Below are 12,677 nucleotides of genomic sequence, written 5' to 3'. Positions count from 1 at the left end.
TGTTGAAATTTACAGCACTGTTTATCACCAGTCTCATCTTGCCACTTTGTCATTCTGTATTGCTTATTGGTAAATGAGTTTGCTAGCATGTATTCCCACTGCTGCCAGGGTCACAGAAGCCTGAATGAACACTGAGAGAGTCCACTTAATTGCAAAGATTTATGGCTATATTGTTTTCTTTTCTCCCTTTCCACTCAAACTTGTCTTCCATGTCTGACATCTATAGAAAAGGGAAAGCTGCTTATTCTAGTCCAAAACAGCAGCAGACAAGGATCACAGTTCTGCAGGGATTCCTTGTTTCTATTGCTAGTGCACAGGCAACAGAGAAACTGGTTTTTAATCTACCCAAGGACAGGGTACTGAACCAAAGAAAAATCCTGTGTCAATACAGTATCAGCCATGATCTGTCTGCAATTAAATAATGCACTGCACGACTGGCAAAAACCCCCACTAGCTGTGTAACTTACAGAGGAAACAAGCTGCTCATTTGGATTTAAGATACCATGCTTTCTAAGGTGAAACACAGGTGCACCATTATCCATTAAACAGATTTTTAAGTTCTGGAAACTCAGAACCAGAAAGTTACTATTTGAAAATCTGTCTCTGCCTACACAAAGAGTCTGCTGTGTGAACCAAGTATAATTTGTGTGTCAAACCAAAGCCTGTCTCTTTGTCTTATTTATGGCTCTGCTACAAGTTTGACTAGCAGAGGAATCAATCAAATCCAACCAACCAGTAAAATGATTTTGAGAACTGTGGAGATTAAAAAACAAAAAACCCAACAAGCCCCAAACTGTTTCAACTTTTCTCACTGAACATGGTTATTCTAAAGAGCACATTTTGCACACTGAAAACTTACCAATGGAGCGATGAATGCAGGTGTGCTGGTTATCACTCAGAAAAAAGCCCTCTTTGCACTGACATTCGTAGCTGCCCATAGTATTTACACAAATCTGTTGGCACCCTCCATTGTTATCCAGACACTCATCAACATCTAGAAGACAGAAGGAAAAATAAATTCAAGGTAATGCACAGATTCAGAATGTAAATCTAGAAGAATGAGGAACACACAAAAAGGCATGCTGTAAATTAAGCTAATGAAGATGGCCCAAATCAGTTAATCCAAATTAATCCCTCTAATTATTTTTCCTGTATCCTAGGCTTGAAGTTAACTTAAAAAAAAAAAACTAAACAAAACCCCAAACAGTGGGGAGAGGAATCCCCCTATACCTTCATGTATTCTGAACTGCAAATTGATTTCCAATGCACAATGAACATGAGCAACCTAAAAAGGCTGTGACCCCATCTGCCAAATGTGCTGTTGCACTCTGTCATTCCCACTCCACTTGGAAAGACATACTTCAGGTCTACAGTAATTTCTAGCAGGGATAGCAGGCAAACACAAAGGGCATTACTGGGTGAAAAGAGTCTTTATAGAGTTCTGGTCTTGAACAGAACAGCATGTTTCAATTACTGGAGTCATAACCCCCTACTTTGTCAGTTTGTTTAATGTTGTTTAGTGAAAAGAAGGCTTCTTAAATCTAAATGTTCCATGTCTGTATTGTCATTTTAATAGGCAAATATATAAAATCACAAAGGCAGCATTAGCTACTGGCTGTTGTGAGGGCCTATTCCCTATCATTTCTCTTTGGCATATCTGTTTTTATGCTGTAGTGTTTAACAGACACCTATGTATCAGCACTGCCACTACTAGGTATCTGACTCACATTCAACTCTGCAGTTCTCCTGTTTTGCTCATGGAAGTGTCATATCCAATTTTTGCTTTTTTCTTGCCATCTGAAAATTCCATGCTTTCCTTTTTTATGAAGACTTCAGCCAGTTAAGTTACTTCACAGTGTGTGCCAACATGTCAGCGATGGAGTTGGTGTGTGTTTTGCTTTCATTTTATTTTTGGAAGGGGCAAAATAACCACAACAAAGGTAAATGATCCACAGCACTCCAAACCTCAGAAAAGCTGGCAGAGCTCCTGCAGAAATTAATTCCACCAGGACTGGCCACAACACACAAAGGTAAACCCAAGGTGCTCTTGCTGGTGCTGTTGCAAGCAAGGCCAGCTCCAGGCAGCTCTGAATGCAGGGCTGGCCATGAGCTCCGGCAGCTCGCTCAGCTATTGCTGTTTGTGCTGCCTTTGTGTGACAGCAGTTGTAGCCCTTTCTCACAGAGAAAAAAGCTCTGGGGTAATTTACAGCAGCACCCAGGGAAACCAGGCAGTCTCATTCTGTCTTGAACTACAACCTAAGTGTGTATACAGTCCTCCTTTTTTTTATTTACCAGGAAATGTTAAGTGCTATTGACTCAAATTTTCTGTATCAAAATCCCCCCTGTGCTCAGTTCTTACTCTTTTCCCGATGTGAACATTTTCATGACCTCATCAGAGAGATTTTGGGAGCATGTAGGGAAAGAGAAAGTGAAGACTTTCCTTGGCTACTGCTGCACAAGAAGGAAAATAAATAAGACATCTTGGTTAGACCCTTCCTCTGTCAGTCAGCAGGCCTTGCTGCCCTATCAGTGCCACTTCAAACTTGCTCCTTCAGAACAGCAGCCTGGAATCTAGATTCTCCTATTTGGAAAATTAGCTGAGCACTTACTGAAGGAAAGTCTCAGTTGGTACATGCACAAACCCCCAATTACGCTACAAAGTATGTGGTCTTCCCAGAGCTCTGTTTATGGTATCACAAAGTAACTCAAACAGTTGCCTTTCAACTCTGATGAATAATCTGAAATGAATGCAATGATTTGTAAACATTTTTTTTCTGCTCTTGATAGCAAATGCTAATGATTTACCATTTCCATAAAGAGATCAATTTACCACCAAGCCCCAAATCCATATGCTAGAATAAAATTATTACAATCAAAACTCTTTAAAAAGCTTTTCTATGAGGAATTCCTTCCAATTGTGTTCAATTACTTGCCTCAAACTTATTTTAGTACGCATTTATGAAGGACTTGAAGAAAGGAAACAGCTGGGATCTAGGACTACTCTATACTACATGCCTTGCAATGGATCTTGGCCTGATGGTGCATGATTTTTTCCCATGTCCTCAGGTCTCAGTCCTACTAGGGTTAGGCTTTTTGGAGCACTTTGTATTACTGCAGTCTTAAAAGGCAGTATTGCTTACTGTTCATCACACCAAGCAATCTATTGGACATGGGTGCCTGGAAAATATCTACTGAATTCTTCACTTGGTAAACTTTCTTTCCAGTAAAGTTACTTTATGATCAACCTATCAGTTTATTAATAAGCCAGTTGATAGAACAGCATAAAATAGTCTTCTGAAGTTATGCAAGAGAACTCCCTTGACTCCAAGAAGCTGAAGCTTTGGTAGATCTGGCAGAGTAATTCCTTAATGTCTCTGAATTTTTTCAAAGCTCACAAATGAAATACCTGCCCAAGGGCCTATTTCTTTCTTTCATTGTGCAATTCTCATTCAGTGCAGCTCAAGTTGTCCACCTGAAAGTGGAAACATTGGTAGTACAGCACCAATGAGACTGAATTTTGGAACAGATTTTCTAGAGATTAAGTCCCACATAAACATCAAAGTAAGCAGTCAGGTTTTCAATAAAGCTTTTTTTAGCTCCAGTTTTGCTGGCTCTCTACATGTCAAACATGGCTGTTGACTGTTTTGAAAAAACAGGGTAGATTCTCAGGAGCTTTAATTGGTGCCAACTCCGCGTGACAGTTTATACCTGCACCCCAGGGCCTAACTCTAGAGATTTGAAAAAAGTCACTTACAGCATAAAATCCCTTCACTCAAACACCTACTCCAAGCCCCAACTAAACCCATATTAAAAACTTTTAAATTGATTGAGCGCAAACACAAAGCTTACTTGGTTTATTACTCTATTCTTAATAAAACAGAATTTTTCTCTTCTTTTACAACAACAGACAGGTCTTCTTTCATAAACTTTTACACAAAATCAGGTACCACTGATCATTCAGGACCAGATTGTGTCTCTGAGGACAGCAGCTTCAAGGTAGCAGGAGCAAGCCTCCATTCCTTTAAACTGGTGCATGGAAAGTCAAATCCATTTCCTAGCCTTCTTCTATGACAAAAGTTTAAGCTTGGTCTCCCCACCTGACAATGTGTTGATTCCTAAAGTACATTACACCCAGTACTTACAGGAGAGCTGAGTCTCAAAACCCCACTGATGCAGGAAGATTCCAGCAAGTCTTTACAATCCAAACCCACGAAAGAATGCTAAAAGATTCTCACCTGAGCTGAGCTCAGATGGTTATTCCACATGGCTGCTCCAACCCTCATCCTCAAAAAGAGGATGAAGAACTAGCAGAGAGTGAATACATGTCCTTAAGCCATTCTCTGTAACACTCATCACAAAGAACCATCCTGTGATTCTGTTTGCCAAAGACAACTGCTGCTGGAAGGACCCAGAAACAGCTCTGTTTCCACAGCTCTTAGCTGCTCCTTACCAGCACAAATAAACAGCTCAGATGACAACCAGCACAAAAGCAAGAATTGCTGCTACAGAATTTAGACCAGTGACAAATCTATGTTTGCAGGGAAAGGAGCCCCTGGACTTTAGAGTGGCCAGTCCTCATCAAGGACAACCAGGACCAGGGCAAGAGCCAGCTCAGGGAAAGGCTGGGAAAGGAGAAGGATCTTTCAACAGAGACAGAGAGATAATGGCTGCATAAATGCATACAGATATAACTATATCGATATCTCTATATCAGAAGCATTATGCAAATGAATGCATATTTCAATTTGCATAATACCTCTAGCTTTTTGGCCCACTGCCTTCATATAATCAAACTCTTGTTCTGTACCTTAGTAAGATGAGATCCTCTGGAGAGTGGTAGTGTGGAACAGTATCAAAGGGTAGGAAATATTACAGTTAATAAAGATGAATGTTTTATATATTAAATAAACAAATGTTTTCAGTTTCTCATTTAATTTATCTGATGAATTTTTCAAATTAACTTCACTGGTGTTTCACCCTGATCTAGCACAGAGCTTCTTGCAGTGTTTGGCCTAAAGAAGCTCTTTCAGCAAAGTGTCCTGTTTGGATACCATGGAGGGAGAAAGGTCTGCTAAGGGTACCTGAAACCAAAACCATGAGCAGGAAGACACAAAAGTGGAAACACTACACAGAGTCAATGCCAGGAACAGTATGTCCACTGTTTTCTTCCTCCCCTGATCTTCTCTTCCTTCCTTCTGACATATTTCTTTTATGTCAGCATTTTCAAAAAAACACTTAAGACCCTCAGAAGTCTGAGTCTTCAAAATCACCAAAGCATTAGGGAACCATAGTAAAATGTACTTGCTGTCACATCAAGATTTCTAAAAACAGGATTTTGACTCATGATCCAGGGAGCTGATCCTGCTATTTTTCCTCTCTAAGCTACTCTTGGAAACTTTTGGAAGATATTTCTAAGATGCCTATTTTACTAGAGCAGAACATTGTGACAGAGAGATGAAGCACTGATAGCAATACTGCAGACTTTTCTCAAATGTTAGCAACAAAACTCCGCTTAGGATATTTTTCATTTGTGAGGGAAAAGATCAGCAACCACAGGCTTGGAAAATGTAAGTGCCTGATTATGGAATTTTAAAATCATTATATTCTGAATATTTCCAGTCAGAAAGCCAGTGGAAAGTCTAATTAAAATTTTAAAAATCTCATCTCTGGATTTACTACAGTCGTAATTATACCAAAATCACGTCTAGCCCAGCATCTCTGACACTGTCCTTGTAGCTGATATGCAGGAGAAGACTGTAAAGATGGGACAGAGCCATTGCAGACATGTTCTCCCAGGTTTCAGCCATCACACACCTATCAACTTTCCTAAATCACTTCCTAGACCATTGTTCTGCTGGATTTTTCCTGTGTGGATTTCTCTAATCTCCAATGTGCCCAACACAATGGGGCAATTACTTCTGCAATTCAATTATAAGATTTAATTTTATTATAGGTTGTATAAAAATGACACACTTTTGTTTATTTCTAAAATGCTGCTTCACAGACTGGATGAATGCCCCCAGATTCCATTATTGTGAGAAAGAGTAAATATTCATTCACTACTTGCTTTTTCTGCTTTTTTCTTCATCTTACAAATCTCCATTAGCCTCGTACTGTCTCATCTATTCTGAACCCTGAAGCACAGCAATATACAATAAGATAATCACAAAAACAATTCAAATGTCTTCAGTATATAATGTTTAAAACAAAATGTGCTCATTTCTAGGAGTTAACCTTTAATGACAGCAGCATTTGGAACACACTCTCCTCACTTCTCTAATCCTCCAAGTACCGTGATGCTCTGTTGGAGTGGGTGTCTTGGAAGATGGGATCTCAAGATTCCCATGTAAGCCCAAAAAGCAAATCTGGCATGTAGGAGTGGTATCAGATCAGAGGCTGCAGGCAGGTGCTCCTGCTGGAATGCTCTTACAAGCAGTGACATGCTGTGAAGGTAGGGAAGGTAGGGAGGGTGATCCCTTGCAGCAGCTGAGGGGGCCATGGAAACAAGAATCACTGCTAACTGGAAGAGCTGCCAAACCATCTTCCTTAGATTGACTTCATATGAGCACACAGGGAGAAATATTAGAGGCAAGAGACATTGCTACCTATGTACACAGCATTTGAATCTCCAGCAGATCTGAAATCAGATTTCACCAAAAATTTAAAAGCTGGGCCTAAATTTTCTGTTATTTGCACATGAGACTAGATTCTACTTTTTGTCCCCTCCTTTCAGAAACTGAAAAATCTGGTGAAGAAAAGGAGAAAGCACACCATAGCCTTGAATTCAATGCTTCATTCACTCCCACAGTTGCAAAAATACTCACTAGGGCCCTTGCTGAGAAAAGATGCACTTGCAGAAGATGGATCCTACTGTAGTCAATATTTACTGAACTAGACATAAAAAACACCACCCAAACCAACAAGAAGTGTGAAAAACTACCTATCCCCAAGAAATAAAGCACATTTTACGGATGGGAAACATAAAGAAACAATCACAAGAATGCTCTTGGGTGATGAACACTACAATAATTCTAAAATAATTGATTAATTAATTGATCCCTAGAACCATTCTTTTCATATGTACAACGATAGAACACTTAAAGTGATGTCTGTGATCTGTCCTGGACAATTCAGTTCTTTAATGGGCTACAATCATCTATCCACTCCCACTCAGCACCCACTGACTGGGTTTCTTCCTTGCCTGCACAACTTGAAAAGGATGCTTCAAATCTTTTCTGTAGATATTTTGTGACACACAGTGGAGTGTCTTAAATTTCACAGCAGGCAAATATGGTGTAAATGCAGCTGCAAGAGACTTCTTTACTCTGCACAGCCCAGGAAACACACATGTAACTCACAGTTTAACTCTGCTGCATGTGATTGCTGCCCATCTGCTGAGCTGAAGCTAACAGCCCCATATATTGCTTGGATGTTGCATCAAGTTCAACTCTCTTGATGTCACCTGTCCTTTCTTAACCAACTGGGCACCACTCTCTCTGTCCTCTTAAGACACCAAAACCCTTTTCACAGCTTTTAGCATTTCCAAAATAAACATCCAAGTCCCTGAATGTGACTTCTTAGTTGTAGCTTCTATGTTTTCACAGATGGCCTCCTGACAACAGTGCCTAAACTCAGTGAAGTTCCTGCTCGATTATTTGTTCATGTTATCCACTCTTTTGATTCAGGCTTTAAGACAATTGTGTGTGAATTTGATCACACTTCTTTTCATCTATGCCACTGTCCAGGGAATGCCAGCAGCCTCCCGCTTGGCATGAAGCTCTTTCTGTGAAGCACAGACATCCACAGCCCCATAAGTATTAGTTTGCAGTTCCCACTGACATCTGGTTATATGTAGGCACTCCAAGTGGCAAATGCTGGATTAACACTACTCCATAAATTAGTGGAGGGAAGCTAATTACAGATACAAACAAGCAGCAGTACAGAACAATTGAAGGAAAAATTTGAGATAAGTAAATTATTTAGTCTATTACCATAATTCCCCTTACTTCATCTTTTTCCTCAGCATCATTAACTGCTGCAGGCTGAACTGAGGTATCCTTCTTCCAGGACAATTATTGCTTATACCTGCTTCCTTTTACATTCACTTATAGACCCTACCAAGATTAGAAAAATTTGGTTTGGGTTAACTCAAAACTTCTTCTTGTTGTATTGTTATTATGGTTTCAAAAATGAAAAAAGATTTTTTTTCTTTTGGGTTAAACAACCCATACAACTTGACATGAAAAAATGAGACAGTATGTCCATCCCAAGTTGGTAGGATTTTCCAGGTCTATACCACATGAAGTTCTTCCTTCCTGAGCTCTGGTGATAAAAGCCTAAAAATGGCTAGATTAAAGATTTTCATTGTTATCTGACAGTAACACAGTTAGGGGCCTCTCTAGATTCAGATGAGTGATTTTAACCTAAGCACTGCAGCATCCAGTAGGCTATGAAGTCACGCTCTATATGGACAATACTTGAGGTCCATGAAAAGTGGAAAAAATGAGAGAGTCTCAAGCACAACTTTCAATACAGTGAAATAAGAACTATAGCAGGAGTAGAAAAATACTGGCTTATTCATGGGAATTGGCTTAGTCAGACACATATCTAGTCATTAAACTTTTAGGGAACAGAAAAGTGCTGAAAATGCTGAAATCCTTCCTGTAGACCATATCAAAACAATTACATTTTCCTGAAAGTATCTCCATTGATGAAAACTGTTTTATAAACACAGCCTCAGTTTCTGAATAGTTTCAGAGAATGAATGCTTCCTTTGGCACAAAATGTTTGAGCAAATGGGCATTTTTGCCACCTGGGAAATGAGTTCAGCATTTCCACTCTCCTAAACATGAGCAACACAAAACCCAATATTAGAACAAATATATTCTCTGATTTCTCTGGACAGAAATACCTGGACCATATTTAAGATCTTACAGCAAATAGTATTTTTTTTAATATGAAATAGCAACACTAGCTTATGACTCAAGCCACTTGTTCTGTATCACACAGCACAAAGCTGGACTGGTTGGTTGGGGGTTTTTTGACTACCTGGGTTTAAGAAAACAGCTGGATACCTGTGCAGCAGCTCATCAGCAGCCACCCATTAGAACATGTAAACTGCAGTAAGTTGTGTTAGTGCTAAGCAACTCAACAGATGGACATATCACCACATTCACCTCTTATAAAGAGAGACCAACATTGCCCTGAGCTGGGAATTACCAATGAAAAGCAACAGCAGTCAAAAAACCTGACTTCAGGAACATCATATTTATGTAGAGAAGGCAAGAATTTATTAAGTTTGGAGCTGGCTTGGTAGTGTACAGCCAACACAAAGAACCCAAAATAAATCAAAACAAACAACCACCTTAACTCCACCTTCACTGTAAAATTCACGAGACCTGTATATTCTTTTTGTCAGCACTTGGGAACACATAAATGGATTTCTCTAACAGCTATATAATGCTGTGCAATTTTTAAAGGAAAAACCCTAAGAATTCTTACTTAAGTGTACACTGGAGATCATCCAACCTCTCTGCTCAGGCAGGGTGACCCTAGAGCATATTACTCAGGATTGTGACCACATGGCTTTTGAGGATCTTCCACAGAAGGAGACTCCACACCCTCTCTGGGCTGCCAGCGCTCAGTTGCCTGCACAGTAAAGAAGTTTCTCCTGATGTTCCTCATGGAACACTTCCCGTGTTCCAGTTTTTGCCCATTGCCTCTCATCTTGCTGTCTGGCACAACTGAAAAGAACCTGGCTCCCACCTCTTCTCAGGACACCCTCCATGCAGACATGACAGACATTGGTAAGATCCTCTTTTGGTTGTCTCTTCTCCAGGCTAAACAGGCCCTGCTGCCTCAGCCTCTCCCTATACAAGAGATGTTCTAGACCCCTGATCATCTCCACAGCCCTCTGCTGGACCAATGCAATCGATCCTTGCATGTAAATTAATCTGTAAATCGCAGAAATGATGCAGAGCTTTCTATGGGCAACTTATTCCACTGAAAACCTTCTTACCTTTTACTCTGAGATACCTAATACTGGTTGTACAGAACCTTAAATCAGAGGGAAAACTATTTACATGTTAAGGCAAACAGACTGACCATCTGCTGACATATTCTGCAAGTTGAAAGCCCTGAGGTCCCACTCAGACATGCAGTCTGTGTGAAATGATGAAGTGGACACTTACTGGAATCTACTCAAAGCAAAACTCAGTCCTTGCCTTGGGTATTCATGTCATTTCAGAGCACAAGAATGAGTACTCACATTCTTTCAATGTGCAGTCATTAACAGCCTGAGCCTGTGATCTACTCAGGTTTTATAGATTAGAGGGCGATCTTCAAGTTATTTTTAAAGTGACTTAAACCAAGTCTCTTAGACTTCCCTAACATGTTCATACAGGGTGTTAAGGAGTTTTTTGTAAGTACTGAGTAACATTTGGTGACATTAGCCACTCTTGGGCCTATTTAAGAAAGCACTCTAGTTGTACAGGCAGCAAGATACCATGCTTTGTACCTGTTGTGCACATAGAAGTTTTGATGCACTGGGACCAGAGTGCTTAGCAGCTTATCTAACAAGCCCTACATGATTGCCCTACACTACAAATCCAATCCCCCTAAATCCTTAGTCAAGTCCAGAACCCTTTCATTGCAGTCATACTCATAATTTTTATGGAGTTTCTGATTAATTTCAGAAGCAGTTTCTTAATTATGCCTTCAAAATAAACAACACAAATAATTAAATAGTTTCTCAACTTTTTCAAACATTTTTGCTCCAAACTATGGCACAATATGGACTCTTATTTATTTAAGAAAACTAATTTTCATTGCAGAAACACAGAAGAGATAGGGTTGGCAGGAAACCCTGGAGATCATCCAGCCCAATACCCCTGCTGAAGCAGGGGCACCTGGAGCAGGTCGCAGAGGATTGTGTCCAGGTAGGATTTGAATCTCTTCAGAGGACGACACTCCACAGCCTCTCTGGGAAGCCAGTTCCAGTGCTCTGTCACTCTCACAGTAAAGAAGATTTTTCTTATATTCAGAAAAAGACTTCCTCTGTTTCAGTCTGTGCCCCTTGTCCCTGAAGATATTTGTATGCATTTATAAGATCCCCTCTCAGTCACGTCTTCCCCCATTCGGTTCCTCACAGGAGAGATGCTCCAGTCCCCTCATCATCTATACAGCCCTTTGCTGGCCCCACTCCAGGAGCTCCATGTCCCTCCTGCCCTGAGGAGCCCAGAGCTGCTCACAGCTCTCCAGATGTGCCTCCCAGGGCTGGCAGGATCACTCCCTGAGCTGCTGGCTCTTGCTGATGCACCCCAGGATTCCACTGGCTCCTTGCTCTCAGGGCACTGCTGGCTTGGGAACAGCTCACTGCCAATCAGGACCCCCAGGTCCTTCTCCTCAGAGCTGCTCTCCAGCCTGTCCTGGTACCTGGGGGTTGTTCCTGCCCAGGTGCAGGACCCTGCCCTTGCCCTCGCCCTCGTTGAACTTTCTTAGATTCCTCTCTGCCCAGCTCCCCAGCCTGTCTGGGTCTCACAGAACAGCAGCACCTTCTGGTGTGCCAGGACATGCCTTACTGTTTTGGATCATCAGCAAATGTGCTCTTCCCTTCACCCAGGGCCTGATGAGTAAGAGGAACAATACTGGGGCCAGCCCTGACCCCTGGGGGCACCACTGGCTACAGGCCACCAGCCAGACCCTGCACTGCTGCTTTGCCTTTCAGTCAGCTCTCAATGCACCTCACTGGCCCTCAGCCAACCTGCACTCCCCAAGCTCACCCATAAGGATCTTGTAGGGGACAGTGTCAAAAGCCTTTGAGAAGTCAAGGCAGAGAACATCCACTGCTCTCCCTCATCCCTAGCCCATCATTCCATCACAGAAGACTATCCAACTAGTCAAGTGTGATTTCCCCTTGGAGAATCCATGACACAAGCAAAGGGATCACCCTCAGCAGCTCTGCAGGTGACACCAAGCTGAGGGTGCAGTGACGATCCAGAGGCACCTGGACAAGCTCGAGCAGCGGCCCATGGTATCTAATGAGGTTTAACCAGACCAAGTGCTGGTGCTGCCCCTGTCTTGGGCACATCCCTGTGTGTGATGGATCCAGGCTGGGGATGAGCGGAGGGAGCAGCCCTGGCAGAAGGACTTGGGGGTGCTGTGGGTGAGAGCTGGCCCTGCCCCAACCCAGAACCCCCCTGTGCTGGGCTGCACCCAGAGCCCCAGGGCAGCAGGGCAGGGGGGATTCTGCCCCTCTGCCCCGCTCTGCTGAGACCCCCTTCCCTGCAGGGCTGCATCCAGCCCTGGGCCCAGCACAGGAAGGACAGGGAGCTGCTGGAGCCAGAGCAGGGACACCAAGGGGATCAGAGGGATGGAGCAGCTCTGCTGAGGCAATTGGGATTGGTCAGCCTGGAGAAGAGAAGGATGCAGGAAAAACTCATTGTGGCATTTCAGTAGGTGAAGTGAGCCTACAAGAAATCCAGAGAAGGGCTTTTTACAAGTACATGCAGTGACAGGACAAGGGAAAATGGCTTTAAGCTAAAGGAGGGTAGATTTAGATTTGAAATTAGGAAGGAACTCTTCCCTGTGAGGATGGAGAGGCCCTGGCATGGGCTGCTCAGAGGAGCTGTGGCTGCCCAATCCCTACAAGTGTCCAAGGCCAGGTTAGATGGGGCTTG

At 42.2% G+C, this 12,677-nt stretch overlaps 1 protein-coding gene across 7 annotated transcripts in view; it reads right to left on the bottom strand.

Annotated features, from left to right (window-relative positions):
* The window catches only part of SCUBE1 (signal peptide, CUB domain and EGF like domain containing 1), a 222,588-nt gene that overhangs the window by 136,263 nt on the left and 73,648 nt on the right, over window positions 1-12,677 (bottom strand). For all 7 annotated transcript variants that reach the window (XM_068190668.1, XM_068190666.1, XM_068190671.1 and 4 more), the window contains one exon: window positions 860-994. In XM_068190668.1, coding sequence (XP_068046769.1) covers window positions 860-994 — 135 coding nt within the window. The remainder of the gene's footprint in view (window positions 1-859; window positions 995-12,677) is intronic.

The sequence above is a fragment of the Anomalospiza imberbis genome, chromosome 5 (assembly GCF_031753505.1).
Source record: "Anomalospiza imberbis isolate Cuckoo-Finch-1a 21T00152 chromosome 5, ASM3175350v1, whole genome shotgun sequence".
Classification (NCBI taxonomy): domain Eukaryota; kingdom Metazoa; phylum Chordata; class Aves; order Passeriformes; family Viduidae; genus Anomalospiza; species Anomalospiza imberbis.
Note: the sequence above shows the minus strand (reverse complement) of the source record. Positions and strands in the feature narration are given on the sequence as shown.